This window comes from Amphiura filiformis, chromosome 4, assembly GCF_039555335.1.
Source record: "Amphiura filiformis chromosome 4, Afil_fr2py, whole genome shotgun sequence".
Classification (NCBI taxonomy): domain Eukaryota; kingdom Metazoa; phylum Echinodermata; class Ophiuroidea; order Amphilepidida; family Amphiuridae; genus Amphiura; species Amphiura filiformis.
The window spans coordinates 17,807,569-17,833,809 of NC_092631.1; the positions used below are offsets into that span (position 1 = coordinate 17,807,569).

General features: G+C 36.1%; 1 protein-coding gene across 6 annotated transcripts in view; it reads left to right on the plus strand.

Annotated features, from left to right (window-relative positions):
• Window positions 1-26,241, plus strand: part of LOC140150625 (androgen-induced gene 1 protein-like) — a 50,059-nt gene that overhangs the window by 19,217 nt on the left and 4,601 nt on the right. Inside the window, exons 1-4 of one of the 6 annotated variants that reach the window (XM_072172683.1) lie at window positions 3,332-4,004; window positions 19,705-19,842; window positions 22,023-22,124; window positions 25,656-25,771. In XM_072172683.1, coding sequence (XP_072028784.1) covers window positions 3,840-4,004; window positions 19,705-19,842; window positions 22,023-22,124; window positions 25,656-25,771 — 521 coding nt within the window. In that variant the 5' untranslated portion in view covers window positions 3,332-3,839. Of the gene's footprint in view, window positions 1-3,331; window positions 4,005-7,627; window positions 7,820-8,229; window positions 8,699-14,790; window positions 15,011-15,663; window positions 16,515-19,704; window positions 19,843-22,022; window positions 22,125-25,655; window positions 25,772-26,241 lie in introns of those variants that run through there. The other 5 variants (XM_072172681.1, XM_072172680.1, XM_072172679.1 and 2 more) reach the window with 5 other exon arrangements.

The following is a 26,241-nucleotide window of genomic DNA, read 5'->3' on the forward strand; positions in this document are numbered from 1 at the left end:
CCATTGGGTTTTTTATTCAACACAAATTCAGGTTCAAACTTTTTTTATAACCACGTTCAGACGAGTATATGAACTGCCAAGTGTAATGAACTTGATCCCAGTCACTCTGAGTCACTGTGTCCACATCCACACACAGTGACTCTTCGGTGACACAGTGGTTTAACATGTTTAATATTGATAGACCTGAAATTCATGAGCCTATAGGCCTACCTCTATAAAAGTGACCAATCATAGGCCTACAGACTGTATCAAAATGATTGGTACCCATCAGTTTCCAGTAATATAGTCATGACTGCCACCTCGAAATGCAACATAGGATCCACACAATTAATAAATGTCATCAGTAATATATTAAACTATATTAACCATGGCCATTTCAAGAAGACCCAACGTTGCATTTGGCAGTAGCAGGATTTTTAATAACCATCAAAACTGATGGGTACCAATCATTTTGATGCACCCTGTATAATGCATATTCATACAAAACTGATCGATACTCGTAAATGTGTCCACACACAACAAACTTCCAGGTTCAAGGGGTTCAGGCTTTTTTTTCTGAGGTGTGCTTGGAGGTAAGGTGGAATCCCCCCGGTTGTGGTAAAAAAAATAACTTTACAAATTGGAATTAAGGAAAAAATACCTTTCTTTTGCTTTTGTTTGGCAACAATCAGAGCTTCCATTCAAAAGTTATATTCAAAATGTAACTTCATGAGGCAAATTTTTTAAATTAATTCTTATGTATTTTTTTTTTCAAGCTGCGATATTTAACGTTTTTCCATTTAAAATTCATATCTCAAAAAGAATCAAGATTTTGACCTCAAATCTTCACTATTATTTGTGATAATTCAAGTGTGACTTTTCCAAAACAAAATTAAAGTAAAACAGTGTTTCTAAAATATAAAAAAATCCTAAAAACAGTGTTTCTAAACTAAAATTCACTAAATTGCTGATATCTCGAAAACTTTTTTTCGCAAACGCATGTCCACACGGAACACAATATCTCAAAAAGTATTTGAGGTATGGACTTCAAATTTGAACTGAGTGTTGCTGGTATGCAGGGCTATAAATTGAACTAGAAGTTTTTAATTCCAAGCTTTGGAACTATGTTGTTGCTATGGCAACATCAAAATAGCATTCAATAATAATTATTAAATTTTGAATTTGACATTTGACCTCCCGGTAGACACCCAAGACATCACATGATTATCATAATTCTAGTTCAGATTCGAGTCCAGCCTATGAAGAACACATTCCCAAAATTTCATTTCTATTGATAAAATACTTTTTGAGATATCATGTTCCAAAGGTCTCTACCTTTGAAATTCACCAAATCCAATATGGCGGCCATTACCATGGCAACGGGTGATATGACCAACAATCTGAGTATTGGATTTGAATAAAAATTGTTTAAGGTATACATGCTACCGAGTTATGGGAAGTTTCATTCACTAAGTTTACCTATACAAGCTTTAGATTCCAGATCAACCAAACCGGGGGGATTCCACCAAACTAAACCCCTTAAAGAGGAAGCCCACACGGCACAAACCTCCAAGAGAGCAGATCTGACCAAACCTGCCTGGTTATCAAATTAATCAGTGACTAGGTTATCTCTGAATGTGACTGGTGCTAATCGATGCAATAACATTAAAACATCAGAGATAACCTTGTCACTGATTAATTTGATAACCAGTCATGTTTGGTTCACCCCAGAACGGATCTGGCGGGGCTTCCTCTGTAATACATGTATCCGTTGGGGTTGCTTGTACGTAGTCAACCGAACCTCTTAAATAATCAAGTTTCATGAAGTGTCAGACCAGTCAATTATCGTCAATTCAATTACACGAACGTAACGAACAGTAAAGTTCAAGATGAGACTAGAGCGCGGTTACCGCACCATGGCTGAACCATGGAGCTCTGGCAATAATGTGGTATACGTATACGTACCACTGTCATGTCACACGTTTCAGACTTTTTTTCTTTCATGTGACACCATCTGGAGTAGGGTGGGGCACACTTTTGTTTTATTTTTGAGACATTCAATGTAGAAAAGACACAGACTATGAGACGGGTAGGAAGCAAACGAAGGAATATCTGGTCTTCACCCCCGGTGCATGGGGAAAATAAATTCATTATATTCTATTTACTTTTTTCTCTTTCACATCATACATTTTTGGTGGGTATGCTTTTGAGGTGGTGGGTCTTTGGGAGCTGACGTCGTACCGGTAAAAGGGGGTCTTTTGGAGCTGCGTCAAGGGAGTCTTTTGGAGCTGCGAACAGTCAAAATCGTTTTGGTTGAAAATCACTCGGAAAAAAACCCAGAAATAATGAGGAATTAAGGGACCGTTCCAAAACACTTGTAAGGAGGGGGGCTGATGCAAAAAAAAAAACGGTCCCTAAGTCATGGCAAATATAGGGATCTTTATAGAGCTGAGCCTGTAGGCCTATGGAACTTTAAAAAATAAGGATCGAAAACGAGGATCTTTCTGGGGGGAACATATCTGTATGGTCATTTGTGTTAAGTGCACCCCCACCCCGGGCCTCCCCTGTTCAAACCATGGTAGGTATTAAATCCATTCAAGTGATGACTTGCGTTGAATAGCGTAATCGGCTTAACCCTATTGAGTGGATTAGGATTTTTTCTGTGGCATCTATAATACCTACCATGTTCAAACCACTAAAGCGCTCCACAGACTCCGAGTATTAGACGTACAATATTGTATGTAACATATCTACGTTATTTAATATATTGCCATTCTATTTCCAGCCTGTTTAAGTTCTAACGAATGTTTGATGACGAAAAATCGATATTTATATGTTACATATAATATCTAGTAGAAATATATTATCGATTTTACGTCATCAAACATTCGTTAGAACTTAAACATTACTGGAAATAGAATGGCAATATATTAAATAACGTAGATATGTTACATACAATATTGTATACATTACTGGAAATAGAATGGCAATAGATTAAACAATGCAAATATGTTACACACAATATTTTACGTACAATAAAAAGTCTGAATACTGCTTTAGTCTTCAAAAGTTATGACCCTTCGAGTTTTTGCCTCCCGTGTGCATGGCGTATATCACGCTTCATTTATCTAATCTTTCACTATTCTGTGTAGGCTTATTCTATGCAGTTATGGTTATACCCTTTTATTTTGCACTTTTCACTCAGTGGACCTATTATAGGGTTTATGAGGTGACATTTATTAATATACTGAACCCGCACAATTCCATAATATTTATGATAAATATCGCTGTGTTTGTGCTGATACAAAACAAATTGATCATTTTGTGAACATTTTGAAAGCATCAAGATCAATCACTCGAGGTCGAGGTGCTTTTGTGTTAAATAGCTAGGTTTATTCTGCATTTCATTCAACGAGGCTTCTGAATGGATATTCAATAGAAATACAAACATATTTAGCGACATAAGATTATGATATTTTTACTATACGCGTGATTATTGATGACCGAACATGCCAAAGGAAAACTGATGAGAACAAGTGCAATCATAGACAGCGGCATTTGTTATTTTTACCTAAAAAGGGACTTTTCTCGACAAGAAAGCGAAAGCTAAGAGGTGAAACCCCAAAAATGCAATAGGCCTACTCACGTGCGGATCTTTAGCAATTGCTGGGTTTCTTAATGCTGCTGTGTACAAGAGTTTACAAGAAAATTTCAATCGTACCTCGGACTTTATGGAGACTGTTTTTCTGCTGAATTCCATTTCTTCATAATACATCATGGGATATTTTCAAACAGGCGTGTTGTGTAGGCCTACCTCGGACTTCATCATAGTTTAGTTCAAAGATTCCGGGAACTTCAAAATGCTGTATTTCATATCTACTGGATTTCATGTCTTGAACCTTACTTTGTTCGCTACTGCAGTATATTTCCGTGTAATTGAGTTAACTCGTTTAGTGCCTGCAAAACTCAGGCTCAGTTTTTTTACGGGTGGTGGAAGTGGGAACTACCTCACAGTGTGGAACGCAGTAAGTACTATAGTATATAGGCCTATAATTTTATAAGTTCAAGAGAGGGTGAGAGGGTGGGAAATTGTAAGTGCCATTATACGGTACCATAGGCGTATATGCCGGGGAGGATACATCCCCCCCCCCCAATATTTTGCCAGGGGGATTGGCAGTTAAAGGGGTACTACACTCCTGGCCAACTCCTGACCTATTTTTGCATTTTTCTCAAAAATTATATCACATTGTGACAGGTAAGATATGTATATTATGATTATAGGGGCAAGGACTAGTACAACTACTGCACTGGAAATTCAGCAACTCAAAGCAAGTAATTATTGATTTATTGAATTGATCAAATATTGGTTTTCCCTCATTAGTCCAGCCGAGCGGCGACTGGACTTCTGTTTTTCAGCGGTTTCTGCTTCTTCTTTCTGTCAACATTTGACATAGGCCTAATTAGCTCTAGCTCCTTCACTATTTGACTGATTATAACCAAACTTGGGCAAAAGCTCCACTACCCCAGCCTTTACATTTGACATGACCCATTTGGGGTCAAATGTCACGCATGAGTAATTTCGGCTAAAAATGCGATTTTTACCAAAAATGCTTCTTCTTTTACAGATTAGGCCTACATGGTAGCGCAATGAGACTTGGTCATCGGCATGGACTATAGATGGGGTCTATAGGGTAAACACAGATTTGGGGTCAAAGGTCATTAAGGGGATTTTTTCTGCACATAACCAAATACTTTCAAAATGCTTCCTTTCCTACAGATTACATAGTACAGAGATGAGATTAACACATATGCACTGACATTAGCTGGTGTCTATAGGGTAAACACGGATTTTGAGTTCAAGGTCATTAAGGGGTAAAATATGGTGGATTACTGAAAATCACCTTAAAGTTCACTTTTTCCTGCAGATTAAGTGCTGTGATCATCAGAATAATGCCAAAATGACTATAGCATTGGGTGCATATAGGGTTATAATCAGATTTGGCTTGAACATGGGGAGGGGTCTGTTTTGGGGTCAAAAGGGGTAAAATTCAATTCAAACGAAAATTAGTAGGCCTATATGTAATCATGGTATGATTCAAAATATGATGGAGGTCATTTCAAGGTCACCAGAGGTCAACCAAAGGTCAAAATGGGTCAAATTCCAAAATTCGTCCACTTTAAGTCTAAATTAGAATATGTAATATTGATATGATTTCAAACAAAATGGAGGTCATTTCAAGGTCATCAGAGGTCAACAAAGGTCAAATTATTCATTAGATAGATTGTTATCAAACGTAATGGCCCAACATTTTTCACGAAAAGGCAATTGTGTTACAAATCTTTTCAAGGTCATAAGAGGTCACTTCAAGGTCACGGCTGGACTTCGCAGCCTTCTGAGGATGCAATATATCTAGTTTTTGACTGTAACTCCACAACTGTTGTCTGTGCTGAAATAAAATTTCCAGTGTTTTCCTAGTTGTAGTCCTTGCCCCTATAATATACATATCTTACTTGTCCCCTATGCGCTATAATTTTTGAGAAAAATGCAAAAATAGGCACACAATTGGGCAGGGGTGTAGTACCCCCTTAATGCAAATATTTTCTATCTTGCTGTATAGTAGCTACGGTATTAACTTATTTATATGTTGCTGAAAAAGAAAATATTGCCACACAAACTCATTATCAACACGAATGTCCTGTTCTTACCAATTCCATATCTGCCTCAGATATATAGTCGATTGACGTCACATGTTGCAGGGAAAAGTTTCCTCATGTAAATTGCATCACCAGGGATCATTCAAAATGGGATTTATGGTTATTGTGCAGGCAAGGAATATTGCTTCGTGAAAACTGGGCTTTATAAACTATGAGACCAGCCGTCTTCATTATGTACAAAGCAAGTCGCCCAATTAAATCAAAGTTCAATATATCATCAATAGTCTAAGGGTGGTGCAATAATTATGTGTACCCCGGGGTGGTGAATTCTCAAAATGGTCTGCCAAAATTGCTTGCCCCCCCCTCCTTTGGCCGTGCCAAAAATCTTTGCCCCCCCTTTCGACGTGCCAAAAACCTTTGCCCCCCTTTTGACGTGCCAAAAATCTTTGCCCCCCCTACACATGCAAGATTTTGGGGAACCCGAATTTAAAACCTTAAATTGTATAATTATCATATAATGCGAGCGCAGCGAGCAGGAAATTTGCATATTTGAACGTGTTCGTAACGTTTTCTTACGCCTTTTTACATGTTTTAGGGCGTAATATAGAAACGGTGCCCAAAATATCTGTGCCAAATATTGCTTGCCCCCCCTTTCGACCTGCCAAAAATCGCTTGACCCCCCCTTTCGACCTGCCAGAAAATGCTTGCCCCCCCTTTTGGCCTGCCAAAAATCTTTGCCCCCCTATAATTCACCACCCCGGGGTACACATAATTATTGCACCACCCCTAATTTAAAGTATACATTTGCGTTGTTGTATTAAAAGCTGAGTGGATATACAGCGCAACCGTTTTCCTTTTTGTGTACGCTTTTTTTCGAAGGCAGTGCTTCAAAGTTACCATATCCTAAAAATCATCTTGCTTTCGTTTTCGGTGGCCAATGGAAATTCTTGACCAGGTGGAACGTGGTAAGTGACTTGAAGTGGGCTTACTGCTAGTCGAATTTGCTCACCGATATAGCTTCATTTTCGAAGAGTCTATTGCTTTCGCTATGTATAGAAATCGATGAAGCATGACACCGTGTTAAGCAAGGGTAGTTCGGGTGTTAACACAGCGGATAACGACGGGTGATCGCATCAGAAATCAAGTTGTGTTAAAATTGCCCTTCAACTCAACTTTTCACTGTTCAAACATGGTTCAAAGTAGGCCTAGTCACCAAAAATAATTATCATCCCAATTTAAACACCAACAGAATATTTAACATGCGTTGCAAAAAATGCCGGTCAATGCTGATCTACCGGAAAACGACGGTCTTTAGTCTTTATTGCGAACTAATCAAGTCATTCAAAATACAGAATTGAAAGTGTGCATGTGTCGCAGTAGAATTAAAAATAAACTGGTAGAGCAGATTTACTTAGAAACTACAATTTGTTCTGTTATGTTGTAATATACCTGAAGCTGCATTATTACTAGTAATAAAAATGTCAATCGTCATATTCTACAAAAAAAAACAACAAAAAAACGGTTCCACGGTTAGCAAAATATAAACACCCAAAAAACATGTGATCCTGTTTTAATATTTGTTTCCGAATGAATTGTAGGCCTAATATTATTATGCTTTTAACTTTATTGAAAAGCTGCCTCTGGGCATGTAGGCCTAATGTATTAAAATTCTGTGCAATATTGAATATTGTAATCAATCAATCAATACTCCCCAGGTTTGCAGTTGCAGCAGGGAAAGTTGAACTAGGGAAGTACCCTGGTTGAACTATGGTTGCAGTCACTCAAAATAATTATTTAGGCCTATTAATAATCATTGGCATTGAAACGCATATACTCTCTACTGTCTATGATTAAGCTCTGCATTTAGTCAATTGCAGGGATTGGCCATTGTTAGTTCCTGCATGCATACTGCACAGTAACTGCGAATCGCTCACTGGAAATAATTGTATTCATTTTACCCATAGCACAGTACGTATTTCTGTGTACATAGGCCTACTATAGGCCCTAAGTGCTGGTGAACATGGCGTCTGGTCTAGCTTACGCATTTTATTTATTCTTTCACAGCGTCGTAGTCATTTTATACGTATACACATGTTATGTAAATTACGTGTTAACAACACTACCGAAAACACATCTTATACATGCATTTGCTGGAAGATGGAAATTTCTTACAGAATGGTGTTTGGTAAGTGCAATTAGGTCTAGCGTATACATGCGTAGTAGAGTAATTTGTTCAAGTTCGTATATTTTTATGTAGACCGAGATTCAGAACTCTGGTAAAATTTGAAATATTTCAATAATTCATTAGTTTTACATGCTGTTTTGCGGTGCGGCGTCGAACCTATGCAAATACCAGAGAAGACCTTTTCTGTATAATTAATACTATTAAATTCTGTAAATTTACGATGGAAATATAATATATTTTCCGTGTGGTTACAAGCTTCTGTTAGTAATACTAAGCCTTCGTTTTTTAAAGCTCTCCTTCTAACGACCGCAGTTGGTCCGTTGCGTTGAACATAATCTACATTTTTAGAACTTTGACGTAAATAGAGACTAGCTGGCTTGATGTACAAAGCTCGTCGCCCATTATCTTCGCGACATTAAAATTATCTGTTATTTTAGGAAGTTTGATAGATCTAATAAATACGATAAAACGGGCACTTGATCAACCACAGCTAGCAGTATATCTTGTTTGAGAGTGCATGTATTTATATTTCACGTGACTGCTTGGATGCTTCACCAGCCAGAGCGTTATCAGGAAATATACTGCACGATTGTCGTTCGTTTGTATAGCTGCACTGCATGTATTGACTATTGACATTGTGTATGTGAACCCAAGTGTCTAGTGTAGTAAAGAATCAACATGGCGTCGCAGCTAGCAATAGCGTTCTGTACTATGGCCCATGTGGTATTGCTAGGCTGTTACTTCTACACGGGTTTTATTTACAAATTTGAGGTTGTGGAAAAATTACATGGCCATCGAATTCGAGCCTTTCAACGTGCTGGATTGCGACCACCGAACTCGTTTGGAGGAGATTTGAAGTTTCTTACAATTTGGAATTTGGTAGGCATTAGACTCATCAAGTACAATGTTTATAATATACGCAGAGTGAGGGTGTTTTTGTGATATAGATATTTATCACAATCAATAGATCAATTTTGTGAGGCCATTTACATGTATAGGATGACTGCAAGCTTTTGTGATAATGAAATTCTGAAACCTAAATAAAAGCATAGTATTTAAAAATGATTCATATAAAAAAATTATAAAAAAAACAGGTTAGGTATAGGCTTGCACGAGAAGTCTAGCCAAGAATTTGCTCACCGATAGCTTCACATAATGCGTAAAGTCGTGTGCAAATTCGAAGCTAAGAGTTCTCGACTAGGGCCTAAGCTCTATCTGACAAGGGGTTATGAAGATACAATTTATTCAAACCAACACAAAGTAAATCATACATTTTCCTAAGCTAATACATTGCCCGCCACCACCTCAACCACCACCCCTGATTTTTCACATCCAAACTGCTGTCATTTTGTTATCTGAATTCCTCTTTCAATGAAACTTCTCACAGCCATAGCCTCATCTTTCAGCTATAAATTGATGTATTAACCAGCTCTATAGGCTAAGGGGTTGTGAAGTTATAGTATTTTATTGACGACTCCATTCAGAAAAATGTAACACCGCCACTCTTTTTGCATGCCCACCTAATGACTTGCGACCTACTGCCTTTTGAGAGACAGGTGGTTTTGAATCAAGTTGCTTCCCTTCCAGTGCAATTGCAAAATGGAATATCGAGGTTCATAACACAATCAAATCCTACTGTGTTTTTATTTTAGTGAGACATATATCGAGGGTTGAGAAAAAGCCTTGAACTCACAATGGTTTTCATTGTGAGTTATTAAAGGCTCGGTCACCCACCAACACTGTCCTTTACACACCTGAGAGCAAATCATACCAGACAGGCCAAATTGCATTCTGAATACAAGGAATGTCCTGATGATATCAAATAATATTATTTGGATTTTTTTGGATTATATTTCATACAAATTTTATATGGCAAATTGAAGATATACGGTACCGTACACATAGGGGCCTACATGTAAGTTTCAAAGACCTTAAAACATTTGAAGTCTTTTGGGAAACAGTATAATTATCTTCAATATATGAAGAGCTTGTTTCCAAACCATGTTAAGTCCACAAACACATGTTTCTGATTTACCTGTGCGATATTGCAATGGGTTGTGATGCTACAGGTGTAGTAATTTCAGTTGGATGCACCATTATGAAGCAAACAGTGGAGGGATGTACAGTAACTCAGCCTGTGTGAGGCCGTTGGTTCCCAAATGAGAACAATAGTCTGCAATCTGCATATATGGTCAATTCCAGCCAAAGCGGGACAAAATTCTCTCTGGGGGCCATTTTTAAAATGTTTTCCTTTTCAATTCTAGACTTATCAAATGAGACGATCATATCTAGTGAATCATCAGGTGGAAGTGCCCTCGGATTGAAAAATAACTTTTCTTGCTAGACCAAATAAAGTGTTAAATGCGCATATGCATGTTACCCACAAATTCAAGCCTTTTTCACCTGTTGTACGCCATAAAAGTTCACTTTCTTTAATATCTTTCAATATTTTATGTGTGACTCATATACACTAGAAATCGGTGAAGACTTTGAACGTAAAATAGAATTTTATTACATATATCTACAAAGAAATATTTTGGTTATTACACATTTTAATAAAGAACAAGGTGTACAGTTAAGATTGTGTCAATTCTTCGAACTCTTTCCAAAGTGGATGTCAGTTAACATTACTGTATTTATTTCGAAAGATTAGAATAAATGCTTCATATAAATATAAAGTTAGATTTTGTATCTCGTCGCAGGATGAGGATCTCGGATGGATTCGTGGGTAACAGCGTCTGGAAAATAGCAATTCCTATTAATTTTTTTTTAATAAAAATAAAAAATACTTTTCCGTATGTCAATAATTCAGGCTGCAATGGCACTAAACTGAATTTTAATCAAAATACAGACTACATGGAATATTTAGAATGGATCATTATGGCATTTTGGGTATAAAAATTTTGAGAATAATGAAGCTGCCAAATTCAAATAGACAGAGCAAACAGTTTTATATTATTATTTTAGTAAAATCATTCCATATTTTCATGCAGCAATATTCTATTAACTTGTGTTTTGACAGTTCCTATGAACTAAAACACTATCAATACATTGTTAACTATAATTTAAGTAGGGATTCGTGGGTAACCAAAATGTTCGTGGGTAACACATATTTGAAGGTATGTATTGGTAATTGGCAAAATAGAAAATATTACAAAAGGTTGGAAACCATCATGCGGTTATTCCTCCATTGTTTTTCAATGATTCCCGTTTCTCTAACCAATTGCATTTACCCAAAAAATGGTAATTTAGGATAATCAATCAAAACTTCATGATACAGCTTCAGTATACCTTCAAGAGGACGCTATTAAACAGGACTGTTTTGGAACCTATTTCGCATGCTTTCAAAATGTTAAGATGCATAAGAAACATATAATTTACGAGTAAATCCTTGGATTCGTGGGTAACGCCGAATTCGTGGGTAAAGCTATAAGTACTATAGTACCGTTTGGGGTTTACGTTTCTTAGGTGCATAAACTGTAAGTACTGTAAAAATTATAGCATACCCATGGCTTGAATATGTGCTGATTTAAACTTAAAATAAACAATCTCCTTGTTTTTCAAGGTTAGCATCTATTCGGGATTCGTGGGTAACAAAAGTTTAAACCGTCGTAGATTCTTTTTTTAAAGCGGTGAACGTATTTTTACGACTTACAATTTTAAGCGCTTGTCAAACTAAATTCAGTGTCCAAAGTCATTAAATGTTAATTTAAGGCGATATAATACCCCGATTTTCATCAGTACCCCTCTTCTTTTTTTTTTTGCAAATTTATTAAGTACATATATATGTTTATCACCTCATGTCCTGAACTTATAAAATATATCTACATATAAAGTGACTTTCAACCATTTTAGTAAGTCATTTTAACCCTATATATTTTTTGTTTACTGTAACCTAGTAACTCAGATCTGTGTTTCATAACAAACCATAATTTATTCTTTTCAAAATGTTCAAGTAGGGTACATGAATAGAATACATTAAATCCTTTGTTATACTCTCTATAGAAAATCTATAGTGGTGCATGCAAAATACCTACCATGATATAACACTGAATAAATTAAATAAACACTTATACAATGGATGCATAATATAGTCATTAGTTGTTAGGAGAAGAAAAGGCTATTAGGTCACCGTATGTCAGGTTATAGGTCAATTGGTTCAGGTCAAATTTAAGCATCAATTTTGAATACACATGTGAGAGTCTGTGATACCATATGAGGCATAATTTTGATATTCTGTCTTTAACTGGATATATATCGAGAAGTGCATGGTGGATATACTAATATACCTTGGGATGTAAATGGTGAGTACAATTTAGAATGCCTAGTTGAGACGGATTTCACAAATAAATATAAAATAGTTACCAAAATCACAAAAGTTAAGCTTACGGAAAACTACCCAAAATGGTTGTATAGGTGACAAGAAATACAATTTTTTTCATCATTGCTGTAGTATGGTTGTTGTAACCTGTTACCTATGGCTTAATTAAGTTTCAGTGCAATAATGTCGCAAGTTAAAAATACAAAATATAGCTCAACATTGAAAATAGAAGCATTTTAACCAGTTCCTTTTTTGATAGTTGTGGAGCACCAAGTTCATGAAGTCATAAAAGAAATCAGGAACCACTTATTCCCATTTTACATATCAACTTTATTTCCCTAATGTGTTAGCAACACATATCCAAAATTTTAACGAAATCCGTTGATAGTAAGCTTTCTAAAATGAAGTGAATTTAAATCATCAGTGATGTACCTCCTTTTGGCTTCTATCTGTAAAAGCATGTAAGCTACATTGATACCGATACCACCAATAAAACGAGAAGATTTGCCCCTTCATTTTGCATACCACTTTGTCCAATTTTGTTTTGTAATTTCTTCACAAAATGCAAAAAAAAAAAAAAAAAAATCAATGGGTGTAGTACCCCTTAAGTTATGGCAATTATATTTGCTGGACTCGTGGGTAACAGTTGATACGTGGGTAACGTCAAATTTGATTTTATGGAATTTTATGGGTAAAACGTATTTGCATAAAATAATCGCTTGGACCTCAGAATTATAGAACGAAACTTCGTTTCATGATATAGTCATTTATGGCATATTCACTAACATTTTTCAGAACGATCATTTTATTTTTGATACGCGGGTAACAAAATTATTAGCCAAATTGACTTAATGGCCTCTAGAGTCCACAAACTTTGGTGGAATTCAATCGTTTTACATACGATGAGAGATCATGCAAACGTCTTTCTAACGGTAATAATTTCATTTTGATTGAAGGACATTCAATGACATATATGGTGCTTTATCTTTGAATTCGTGGGTAACGCCAATTCATTTAAGCCATCATAACTTGTCCTCTGGTATGACTTGCTAGTAAAGGTCTATATGCACAAAGAGAGCACATTGGACGTGACATGATATGCTCCATCAATAAAGTGATTTCCTTTATTAATGACATTTTAAAGTGGAAAGTTAACATAGAGAGAATTTTGTCCCGCTTTCGCTGGAATTGACCATATATATATATATATTGTTATAAGCAGCATTGTTGTGGTAAATAATGGCTTGTTGATGGTACAACTTATTGTTGCCAATGTCAAACTTGTCCAAGTAATTGTGATTGTATCACACAAGTAAATGAGAAACATGTGATTGTGAACTTAACAAGATTTGGAAACAAGCTCTTCATATATTGTATATTCAATGTTTTTGAGTCGGTCTGCGCACTGCCAAAGTAAACATGGTAAAGGGCAATTTCGACTGCTCAGGGCCAGAACTTCAGAAGTGGGTAAGTGCAATAACTGCCCTGTGAATATTTAGCAATTTACACACAATCAATTGTAGCTATTGCTGTTATCCAATTTTGGCAATGAGCAGTCGATATCAGCTGGTAAACAGTGAAGATACTGCGTTTTTCTAGAGGGCAACAGTTGGTTCACGGGGGGGCACTCAACACAAATGACATACAGGTATGCTGCCCTGGAAAACCCCCTGTTTTTGGACCGCGCAGCTCTAAAAGACCACGCAGCTCTAAAAGACCCCTGAATCTAAAACACTAGAGCACTGAAAGATCCTTAATTTTGATAACTTTAGCTCTAAAAGACCCTTAAATCGCTCATTCCTCCTGGTGTTTATTAGGCGAATTTCAACCAGTTCGCAGCTCCAAGTTTTTTCTTTGAAGTATGTAAAAACACGTTTTGATTTTTTTTTATATAAATACCCGATAGGATTGCACATAATATCTGGCATTCCACTGATCTCTTTTGACTTTATCATGGGGTATATAGCAGTTCTTTGAATCAATAAAATTAAAAAAAATGATTTTTAAAATCGAATAATTCGATTTAACTCAAATAAATCGATTTTTTATCGATAACCCTGTCAATATAACCCCCTGAAATGAATAAGCAAGACACGTCGTTTTCATGAAGAGAGACATATCTTTTTATGAGGTTTTCTCTGCCCTGTCAGAGGGGATAAGTGTTTTCGTCTCAGTTTTCTTTGTTCTTACTTCGGATGGAAAATTTAAGGTCGGCTTTGGAGCATCCTTCGAAGGGGTAACAGTGTCACAGGGGATATGGTGTGGTTTTTATTGTGTCGGTTTTTTGTTGTTGTTGTTTGTCTTTGATGGAAAATTTAAGGTCGGCTTTGGAGCAAAACTAAACCTTCAATAGAAGATTTCTCTACTACAATGACTACAATCCGGGCATGTTGTCTTTTTAATACAAGGATGAAGTTGAACCCCAAAATGAAGCAAGCAAGCAAGCAAGCAAGCAAGCAAGCAATCAAGTGAAAAGGAAGTAAATGAGTCAAGCCACATGTTCTGTTTATGTAAACACGCGATGATCATGATTCATTTCGATCATTGCATAACATATGATTTGCGGAGCTCAAGTGTCTGATCGATTGGAACAGTCTGGTATGCTTCGTTCCACTCCGAAGCTTCAACAGACTTTAAAAATTCATTGGAAATATTAACCGAAAATGGCGTGGCGTCTTCCACTAGTTTTCTGCACTTTCGTGCACTTCGCGTTTTTGATATTCAATCTCTGGATATATTATTACTATAAATTTGTCTTTATGCCTAAGTTAATCAACAAGTTTATAGAAGAAGCCAAAAGTCGTGGAATAACTTCACCGCCGTCAGACCAGGCCGCAGGAGACTCCGCTTTTCTCACCATTTGGAATCTGGTACGGTAGGAAGCATGTTCGAAGATGGAAAGATTGCATTGCAATTTGCCATCATGTCGATTCAACTTTCATTGTCGTATTTTTGTCATTGAATTTCATCAAAGAATACATGCATGTACATGTATATGGCATTTAGGCCTGTAATACTATAGAATTAAGAAAAGTTCAGCCTAATATGCTACATGTATAGGCAGTTTATACTAACGACTTTGGTATATATATATACTGTCATTTGTTACCAGTTTAAATTATAGACCGAAATATAATGGTACTTTAGGCATTTTAGCACAAAATTGAGGTATTCTTTGTAATATTCAAATGTATGGCATTCGAACGCCTTAAAATCGTTAATTGCGTTCTACATAAATGTTTCATAAAACCATGACGTCATGCATTACATGTCTTACCCCTCTTAAGTTATATCATTTCCATCGTTATATGATTCTCACGTGGCCCGTGTGCATAATAGGCCTATGGGTCACCTTAATGCTTGGATTAGGCTTATATAGATCTTGACAAACAAAACATCGCTACGGACTGAAGAACCCGAATCTATATAATATCGTTCACCTTCGCTTCATATTGAATCCCGATATTAAATTGATAGAATGCACTTGTGATTAAAACAAGCATGACAAGCAGCGTGTTTCAACAGAATAACTTGCGGACCTCATCTTCTATTCATACTGGTGATAGAAATTGAACACACTACAGTCACGGACGATATATATAGGAGCGACGCGTCAGACAATCTAAACTTGAGCGACGGATAAGACTTCTTGTACATGTATATAGGCCTACCATTGTCTACAGGACCATAAATTTCATATCATCGAAGATAGACTGATGCATTTGTGAACAAAACAAGCAGTATTTTTCAACAGAATAACTTGCGGACCTCATCTTCTATAAGGACGGGAGATGATATTGGTGACACCTACACTCACGAACGATATAGGAGTGACGCGTCGGCAATCTACCTGTAAACTTGAGCGACTGATAATCATTCTTGTACCATTGTCTACAGGAGCATACATTTCATATCATCGAAGATATAATGCTGCATTTGTGAACAAAACAAGCAGTGTTTTTCAACAGAATAACGGGAGATCATATTGGTGACACTTACATTCACGGACGATTATATAGGAGCGCGGGCCGCGTCGGACAATCTACCTGTAAACTTGAGCGACGGACAAGACGTCTTGTACCCGTATTTGTTGTACCGTTGTCTACAGGAGCATAAATTTCATAAAATCATTGAAGATTTTTCAAAATGGCATGGTATTATCGTCTGGTCAACTTATTAGTTCACTTGTTCTTTCTTGCGTATTATATTTTCGCTCCTCCGTACTTATTGGCTGGAATTGATCCAACCAAAATACAAAATGGGTTTATGGCGGGAACATCATCAGGAGAACAGAACACGACGTCATTTCAACGGCATTCGGCGAAGAATGATGAGTTTGGAGGCGGCTCAAAGTTTCTTACTTTATGGAATCTGGTAATATACAGCATTATTGTATAGGCTTGGATTGAGGAAATTCTTTATGAATACAGACCTGATGAATGTATTCATTTTGTATTAACAGTTAGGCCTACTATATCACTTTTTGCTTATATATACAAATCCGTGTGAATTTGGCTCGATCATGCCATACAATGTATAATTGAGCTTAGGTTAACAACATTTTGTTATAGTGATACGTAGTAAATTATTTCTTTGGAGCAATATGTATAAAAATCGCAGTATTGGTTCTCGAACCACAAACCATGAGGATCATGAGTTCTAGGGGCGCTTTAATTAGTAGAGTCGGGCGTTCATCAGGGGAAGGTTAGGCTTACTCTTTATGGGAGGCTTATCCCCCCTCCCCAATGTTGACCGGGAACACACACAGTTCTAAATCAGAGTTTATGATCAGTGTATACATAATTTCTCTTGAATGCCGAACCTGAATTATTAGTACCTCAGAAAAAAAGGTTCAACTTAGAACCTTTTTTTGGCCTGTATGCAGAACCCTAAGCAGTAATAAGGTTCTAAAAAGAACCTTAAAAGTTCTATATAAAGAACCTTTAAGATATAAATAGGCCTGGGGACATTCTAATTCATTCATTCAGGGACTCATCACACAGTTCAGAAAAGTAAAACGTAGTGTTAACCCTTTTTGGTAGGCCCTACTAAAAATCATTTTCTTGGATAAAAAACCTTTTTTTTCTGTTCTACTAAGAACCTTTTGAGGGTTCTTTCTTTAAGATTCCTTAAAGGTTCTTCAAGCTTAAGGTTCTACAAAGAACCTGTTTCTTGGCTACAGAACTTTTTTTGGTTCTACAAAGAACCCAATTGAAACCCAAGTTCTGTAGCCAAGAAAAAGGTTCTTTGTAGAGCCTTAAGCTTGAAGAACCTTTAAGGAATCTTAAGAACCCTCAAAGGTTCTAAGTAGAACAGTAGAACAAAAAAAATGTTCTTTATCCAACGAACTGATTTTGTAGTAGGCCTACCAAAAAGGGTTAACACTACGTTTTACTTTTCTTAACTTTGTGATGAGTCCCTGAATGAATGAATTAGAATGTCCCCAGGCCTATTTAAATCTTTAAGGTTCTTTATAGAACTTTTAAGGTTCTTTAGAACCTTATTACTGCTTAGGGTTCTGCATACAGACAAAAAAAAAGGTTCTAAGTTGAACCTTTTTTTCTGAGAGTGTGGCCCGGCTCGCGAGGAGCGTCGAGGGTCATCATGATCATCGAAAATTCGTGAACAAAATAAGGACACAATCATGAACCCTAACGCTCTGCAGTTTGTATTTCATTTCATTTCATTTCATTTTATTTAGCACTCAATATACATCAAAAATTGCAAGCAAAAAGAAAATACAATAGATTGCACATTATGGATAAAATACTTTAAAATCTACTGTACATGTAAGGCCCCTATGTAATTCAGGGTACCAGAATAAACTATTGCACGAGGTGACAATGGAATAAATACCAATGAGTACCAAGGATAGCCCAAAAAGCCTTCCGAAGAAAGCTAATTTAAAAAAAAGGAGGGGGGTAAGAAAGGAATGAAGAAAGAAGGTGAAGAAAAAAGGTTTTCTCGGATCCCGTCTTGAACCACGTACCCGCGTGCAATGCTGAACAGAAGACCCGGGATAGCACGGCATGAGTGCATGGGTATACCTTTGCCAACCAACATTTTCGCGCATGGGATACTTGGACCCCCGGGCTTGGACCTGTAGTCGCTCTGTGCTGTATTATTTTGCAGTATACGCAATATGGTTCTCAGAATTTACTTCCTTACGCAACAGACCCAACAGATGTTTAGGCTATCATCGTTTTATAATTCAGAAATTGCAAAACGTTGATAGCCTACATAACACGCTTAGCATGAGTCACTAATTAAAGGACGTCTCCGACCATCACATTATGCCTTACTATGTTAGAAAAATAATTAGCAAGCACGAATCACATGGTTTTATTTAAAAACAAACTCATATTGACCATAAAAACGAATTAAAACAGTCGTAAACACGCGATATTCAAAATTCCCGCGCCGAAATTGTGTAGTGCAATGACGTCATGGTTATTTGTGCTCAACTGTCGCTATCACACCATTCATTCTGGGAGGACATTGCACCAGACATGCCAGATGTGTTTTGGCGTCCGAGAATTTTGAATATCGGGTGTTAAGAATTGGCTTGTTTTTATGGTCAGTATGAGTGTGTTTTATAAAACCATGTGATTCGTGCTTCATATAGGCCTAATTATTTTGCTAACATAATTATAAGGCATATTGTTGTGATTGCCGGAGACTTCCCTTAATGATAAGAAAGTTTTTGTCATGTGCAGGTCATGTGATAACCATACTTCATTTCTCGGAATAGGCTAGTGACACACGTGTAATATATTGAAATTACAATATATTGAAATTACAAAATATCTGCGGAGGCCAACTTGTGTATGAAACTGAAACTGCAAATGCATTCTTTGCAGTTTTTAATAGACCTAAAGTATTTGCACGTGCAAATTTATTCGTCCAACTCTTTATTATTATTGGTGTTGTTATTATTATACCCATGAACCTTAATGTTATAGCGTTAATTGCATTTCAGTGGTGTCATATAGGCCTAATCGTGAACTGCATGGTACTGCACAAGCTTGTACATTATAGCCTAAATACCGAAAAATAGTATTTCTTCCACAGCTCTTCAACTACGAGTCTTCTTTATCGAAGGTTTCGAACCAGAACTCTTAACTATAGCAATGTCCAAATATTTACATTTTTGAGAAATATTAAGTATATCAAAAAAAAAATGTTTTTAAAACGTTATAAACGCGTTTTGGTTTCGGTCTAAACGGTTTTAATAAGGGTTATTTTAAAGGTCATGAAACGTTTTTCAAATATTTAAAAAATTTATTTTGCAAAATATTTTATCAACACTGAAATCAATACGTTCGAATGTTTTACAGCAAGTTTTCAAAAATGTTATTAAAATGTTATAATGTAAAACCCTTTATATAACCCGACATTTAAACGTTTTCTGTCAAACGTTTTGCGTCTTCATAACGGGTGCTAAGCCCTCAATGTCTTTAGCGGAACATTTAGATACATTGTTATTTCGATATGCGATGATCAGTTTTGTACCATCAATATAAATTTCACAAATCTCTCTTTTTCGTTTTTATTCATCTCACAGATCTTCCAGACGTTTTACTTCTTTTGGTGCTGCGTGACAGACTTAGTACTGACGTCAGGTTCCAGGAGCCCGATAGCAAAGAAGTTTGTTGCTTTTAGGGACTGGTTCTTAGCAGCTGTAGCTTTCCCTATTGGCACGGTAAGCATGCAGAGGATGATTTAAGGAAGCCCCATCATGCACTGTAAAAGTGTTATCACTAGAGTTTCAACTGCCACTTTACTTTTCAAATCCTATTGAACTCTGTGCAAAAGATGTTGTTTTAGAATTGCCCGTGTGTCATTATTACTTGGTCGATTTCAGATCTAAAGTGATGTATGCATGAAGGATAATTCACACCTTCTGTAGATAACATAAAATGTGAAATCGACCAATATTTTGAAGGTGTTTTTATTGTAAATATATCTATCCAAATTCAAATTTAACCATGCACGTGTGTATGCAGTGGGCGGGCAGTGGTGTCATATTCACTCACACAGCTGTGCTAACCGCAGGACTTGCTGGGAAGTGCTTAAATCATCCTCTGGTAAGCATGGAACTCGTTGTGATTTTGTAGAATGCCGTATCACAGGTTACTATAAACCGTCCCTACCTAACTAGCATGTGAAGCGCTTCAAGCGATTCGCCAATCGCGTATAGCGATCAAGGCAAAAACGGCTTTTCACTGAAAAACCAAGTTGGTAACGTCGTCGATCTCTGTTGATGGAATACTACCCTATCCTGAATCCTGATCCTACAGACGGTTTATATTAGGTATATGTCGTGATACTGGCATTATGCAAATCATCGTTAATGTTCAGGTTCCCCTTAGTGCACGGCAAGTAACTATGTAGGCTACATGTATGTTTTGCACGTGACACCTGCCTATGACACCGGGAACATGGCAACACTTTCCTTCTTGATATTATATTGATATAGCTATTAAGGGCTCGGATAGCAACGTTTGCACAGTATTTTTTCTGGAACATGAGAGCACATCAGACATATCAAATTGTATTCTGAATACGAGGGATGTCCTTCTGCTAGGCCTATCTAATGATTTTTTGAAATTCGCGATATAATACACATTAGATGGCAAATTATTAAAAATTGTTGCTCCGCTGTTTTTGCAGTGTTAATGTGTCAAATGAATTGACAAAATGATTCCAAAGAGCTTACAGAATTCTTGTCTCTAGGCTGTAAACATTAAGAAATTAGGGTTTAGCATGGTTGGCGCAAGAAGAGCTTTCTGCAATAGCTGCCTAATAGACATTTGACAACTTCTGCATTCTATATTGTATATACAGTCTAAACATTATGACACCCGGCAGCTATTGCAGGTATAGGGCCTTTTTGCACTAAAGCCACAATGTGTCTAAAAGATAGATGATGCTGTCATTCTATCATTACTAACCAGGAAGACCCTTCATAATGATACATTATAGACCCTATTTGAGTCACTACCTGTTGTATATAAACACATAGCTTGACCCCATACTTCCTGATCCAAAGGGTCAGTTATAGTCAAAATTAAGATTTTTATGAAACGGCATATTTTTTTTTATAGTTTAGAAATACAGAAGATATCTCAAATGGCATGAAATAGTTGAAAAGATAAAACACATGTTTGGGTTTTTAACATGCATGGTTGTTTTTGACAATATGTATCAAATAAAACATGATTATTGAAGGAAAAATTAATTATGAATTAACAGCCACATTATACAGAAACACAAACGGATTTAAACAAACGAATAAATAAATCACACACCATGGATAAAAGGAGTAAAAATTGGTGTAAAAGGTAATATCGCGTGAAAGAAACAAAACATTTCACACGAGTAGGGCCTATCCAATATAAGAATATTACGGAGAAAGTGATATTTGTGTTAAATCAACATGATCAACAAACGGCAAACATTTTTGGCAATATTTTCAAATGAGTACAAAACGTCTGTCAGCAAGCGTGGAAACGTTTTCACGTTTTAATAGCATTTTTATGCAATGTTTCCACAAAACGTTCGCAAAATTTTAAAACTTTACAAAACACTTCTTTCAACACTTTCCACAAACATAATTTACAGTAACATTGTTTTACCATAATAAACAATATAATATTATTTTTTTATTAACAATCATTTATATAACCCAACATTTAATGCTTTAAAAATGTTTTGGACATTTTTACAAAGTATTTTTAAAACATTTCAAAACAATTATGTTGGGATGGTACGAAAAAGATGTAAACATTCAAAGTTTATTATTAAAGAGAAAGTTTATAAGTTTAAATGTCATTAGCAACTTAGCATCAAAACGTTTCGCAATATTTGTCTGTTTTGCAGCTAGTGGTGTCGATGTTCTGGGCAATATGGGCAGTTGACAGAGAGCTAGTCTTTCCCAAAGAACTCGATGAATTCTTTCCACCTTGGCTGAATCATGTGTTGGTAAGTACTGTTATAAATATAATACTACTCATCATGAGGTTACCATGATTACGGGGGTATGGCTCACACCTTTGATGACCATACAGATTACAGACTCAGCATATATGCCCAAACAGACTGGGATTATGCAGTTTATAGAATAAAGCTGTATACGCTCTCAATGAAGTCAGCCCATTTAGTCCAGGCTTACATGACTCGGGGCTGCTACAGACTTCTTAGTTGATGTAGAATATAACATTAATCTATTCCCATTCTATTTCCAGTTTACGGTGTATCCTTTGTGTAAGACTAGAGAGCACCAAATAAATTCTAACTCTAATCCTAACCCTAACCTTTATCCTAACCCTAACCCTTACCCTAACCCTAAATCCTAACCCTATAACCCTAACTCTAATCCTATTAGTATTTCGTGCTCTCTTACACTGAGGATAAACCCATTTTACCTCTAACGAATGTTTGAATGGCATCGAATGTCTGGTAGAAATATATTATCAATGTTACGAAGATATGTTGCATCGAATATTCTATATACAACTAAAGTCTGTAGTGGCCCTGAATCATGTAAGACTGCACTAAATAGGCTGATTGTCAAGACATAATTTAGGGATTCTACTGTTTTAGGCTAACTCTACCAGGTTTACATGAAGATACACTAAAAAGGGAATTTACCTCAGATAAAAATATAAAAATATAAAGATACCCTATTTGTTATCATTTTAAGAACACATGAAGTTTGGTTTACGAACGCTGTTTTGTAATTTCAATCACATGATCACCTGGAGAACAAAGTCACGGGATTTGATGTTTCCGAACCAAGATACATATCTTGAAAATGTTACTGTTAACAGTAGGGTCACTCCATATCAAATCAAGGAGGCGCCCCACCTGACCCCCTCAGATTTGCTTTATATTTTAGTCATATGTTGTACCTGTAAAAATATTTAAAACCTGCAAATTTGAGGTCTGTAGCTCTTACGGATTTTCTGTGGCAGGCATTTAAAGTTGGAGTAGGGAGGTCTAAATTTGGACCTAAAAGTCCCAGTAATTGTATAGGTTGACTTCATATAAAATGACAAGCCCAAAGTTGACCATTTTCTTATGATTGCATGTAGTGCAAATGTGCCGAATTCGGAAGGCTTGAAAGTCAAATTGGCCACAATATTAAAAATAAATGATTAGATGAGTAGTTATTGGCCCCATTTACTTGTATTTCCATTTCGTTTTCAATATATACAGATTTTCTATGGTAGCCATTTAAAGTTGGAGTGCAGCGCCCTCACGAAGATGTTTTGTAAACTGGCAAGTTTAGCCCCCTAAATTCACATTTTTGTCAGATTAATTTTTTTGTCACCGATGCTATATATAGGATAAATACAATGCATACCCAAAAATTGGGGTCACAACTCATTTACATTTCGAACAGCGCCCTCACAAAGATGAAATTTATTGCAAATTCAACATTTTCAGGGCGCTCAAAGTCGATGTGGTCAACCTTCAAAATTTATAAAACATCACTTTTATATGACTACTAGTCTTAAATTGCAACTTTGCTCAATCCCATTAATTTTATAGATTGACTTCATATAAAACGACAAGCCTAAAGTTGACCGTTTTCTTATGATTGCATGTACTGCAAATGTGCCGAATTCGGAAGGTTTAAAAGTCAAAATGGCCACAATATTGAAAATAAATGACTAGATGCATAGTTATTGGCCCTATTTACTTTTATTTCCATTTTATTTTCAATATTGGGGCCAATTTGACTTTCAAGCCTTCCGAATTCGACACATTTGCACTACATGCAATCATAAGAAAATGGTTAACTTTGGGCTTGTCATTTTATATGAAGTCAACCTATACAATTACTGGGACTTAGCAAAGTTGTAATTTAAGACTTGTAGTTATATAAAAGTGATGTTTTATAAACTTTGAAGGTGGACCACATCGACTTTGGGCCACCTGAAAATGTTGAATGTGCAATAAATTCCATCTTCGTGAGGGCGCTGTTCGAAATGTAAATGAGTTGTGACCCCAATTTTTTGGATATGCATTGTATTTATCCTATATATAGCATCGGTGACAACAAAAAAATAATTAATATGACAAAAATGTGAATTTAGGGGGCTAAACTTGCCAGTTTACAAAACATTACATTTTTCTTGCATATTTAATGAGCCCGTGACACAACGCGCAATTACAGAATTTTTTATTTCTTATTTTTGACAAATTGGGCATGCAGTTAGTGTGTATGCAAAGTTTCAGACCTCTCTTTCTTTTTTATAAAGAAGGCACAAACGCCCAAAGATGAAAAAAAGATTAAAGGGCAACTTTTGGGTCCAAATTTAGACTCCCCTACTCCAACTTTAAATGGCTGCCACAGAAAATCCGTAAGAGCTACAGACCTCAAATTTGCAGGTTTTTAATATTTTTACAGGTACAACATATGACTAAAATATAAATCAAATCTGAGGGGGTCAGGTGGGGCGCCTCCTTGATTTGATATGGAGTGACCCAGTAGCGGAATTTTCACTTCTATCTGTGTGGAACCATTCAAATTCTTCTGTTAAACATATATTTAGAGAGCACAACTGAAGAACGAATGTTTAGTATGTTAATATCATTCAAAAAAATTAAATACTTGGAGAGAGCACAGCAGAAGAACGAGTGTTTAATATGTTAATATCATTCAAATTACTTGGAAAAGGGGATTTAATATTTTAAAGTAATTATTACATTGTTGGTTCCACGTGTACGTTTGACAAGTTTCAGTAAATTCATTTCGATTCTTTCAATACTGTGTTACATCTTATTATATAGCATTGTTATAATCGCTTTCTCTAAACCCGGTCATATGCATCGGAGACATTAATACTTTGTCAAGAGGTTAAAAAGTAACTAAGGCCCACGTTATACTTTATATTCGACGTAGAATATTCGATGCAACATGTTTTCGGTATTCCATTTCCAGTCATGTTTAACTTCCAACGAACATGACGAATGTTTTTAATGAAAATCGATAATATATTTCTACCAGACATTCAAATATAATTGATTTTCCGTCAACAAACATTTGTAAACTGAATTAGATGGAATAACAAGCACTTATTGAACGAATACCGTAAAACCTCGTCTACAAGCATTATAGTGTGTTTTTGATGAAAGCTAAGTTAATATGAAACAGCCGTGAATATGCCAATACAATAGATTGGTCTTGTATCAATAATTTATTTGCTCAAACTCCATAATATTTTTATGCTGTCGATGGATGGCGCCTGGATTAATTTTCATCAAATATACTCTATATGCTGCTAGACGAGGTTTTACGGTATTCCACGTCGAATATGGGATGGGGATGGTGAAAATTCTTCCACCCATCTCTCTCTGACGAAAGTAGACTTACGAATTTTCCGTATGGTATGGTAATTGACCCTTGATTCAGGGATCTTCTCTATTGTCATAAAATTATTGTACTTCCACTTTTTTTCATCTTCACTAATTTTGAAAAACATTTTGTTTTGTTTTGTTTTCCAGCACACAACTGTATTGCCAATTCTTCTTATAGAGATGTTTTTAGTACAGCACAAATTACCGTCACGAAAAGTAGGAGTGATGGGAACCTTATTTGTTGGATTGTCATATTTATTATGGTAAGTCTATGTTAAAACATTTCCCATTTAATATTAAAGAAATAGCGAAATTGCATGGACAACTTTCTTTAGTCCCATCGTAATATACAATGTATTAGATCCTGTGTAATATACTGGGCGGGTACCCAAAAAGGTGGTTTTGTTACATTTTGATGTGCAGCTTGGATTTCAAAACACTGTCTCTTGAGTATTCCTTCACTTAAAAGATTCAATTAGATCTTAAATTGATGCTAATTTATTCTATATTACTCATGTTTTTAACCTGTTTTAAAATAATTTTTAATTATTTTCTTATGACGTTTGGCATGAAATGTGCCAAGGGTGGTTGAGGATTAGGAGGAGGAGGATTAGGAGGAGGGATTCGTATCATAAATTTGATCTAAAACCCCCATTAAAAATTTGAATCGAGTTAAAAAATGTCTAAATGAACTCCCAGACATCTAAACCAAGTAAATAAATACAGAAGGTCA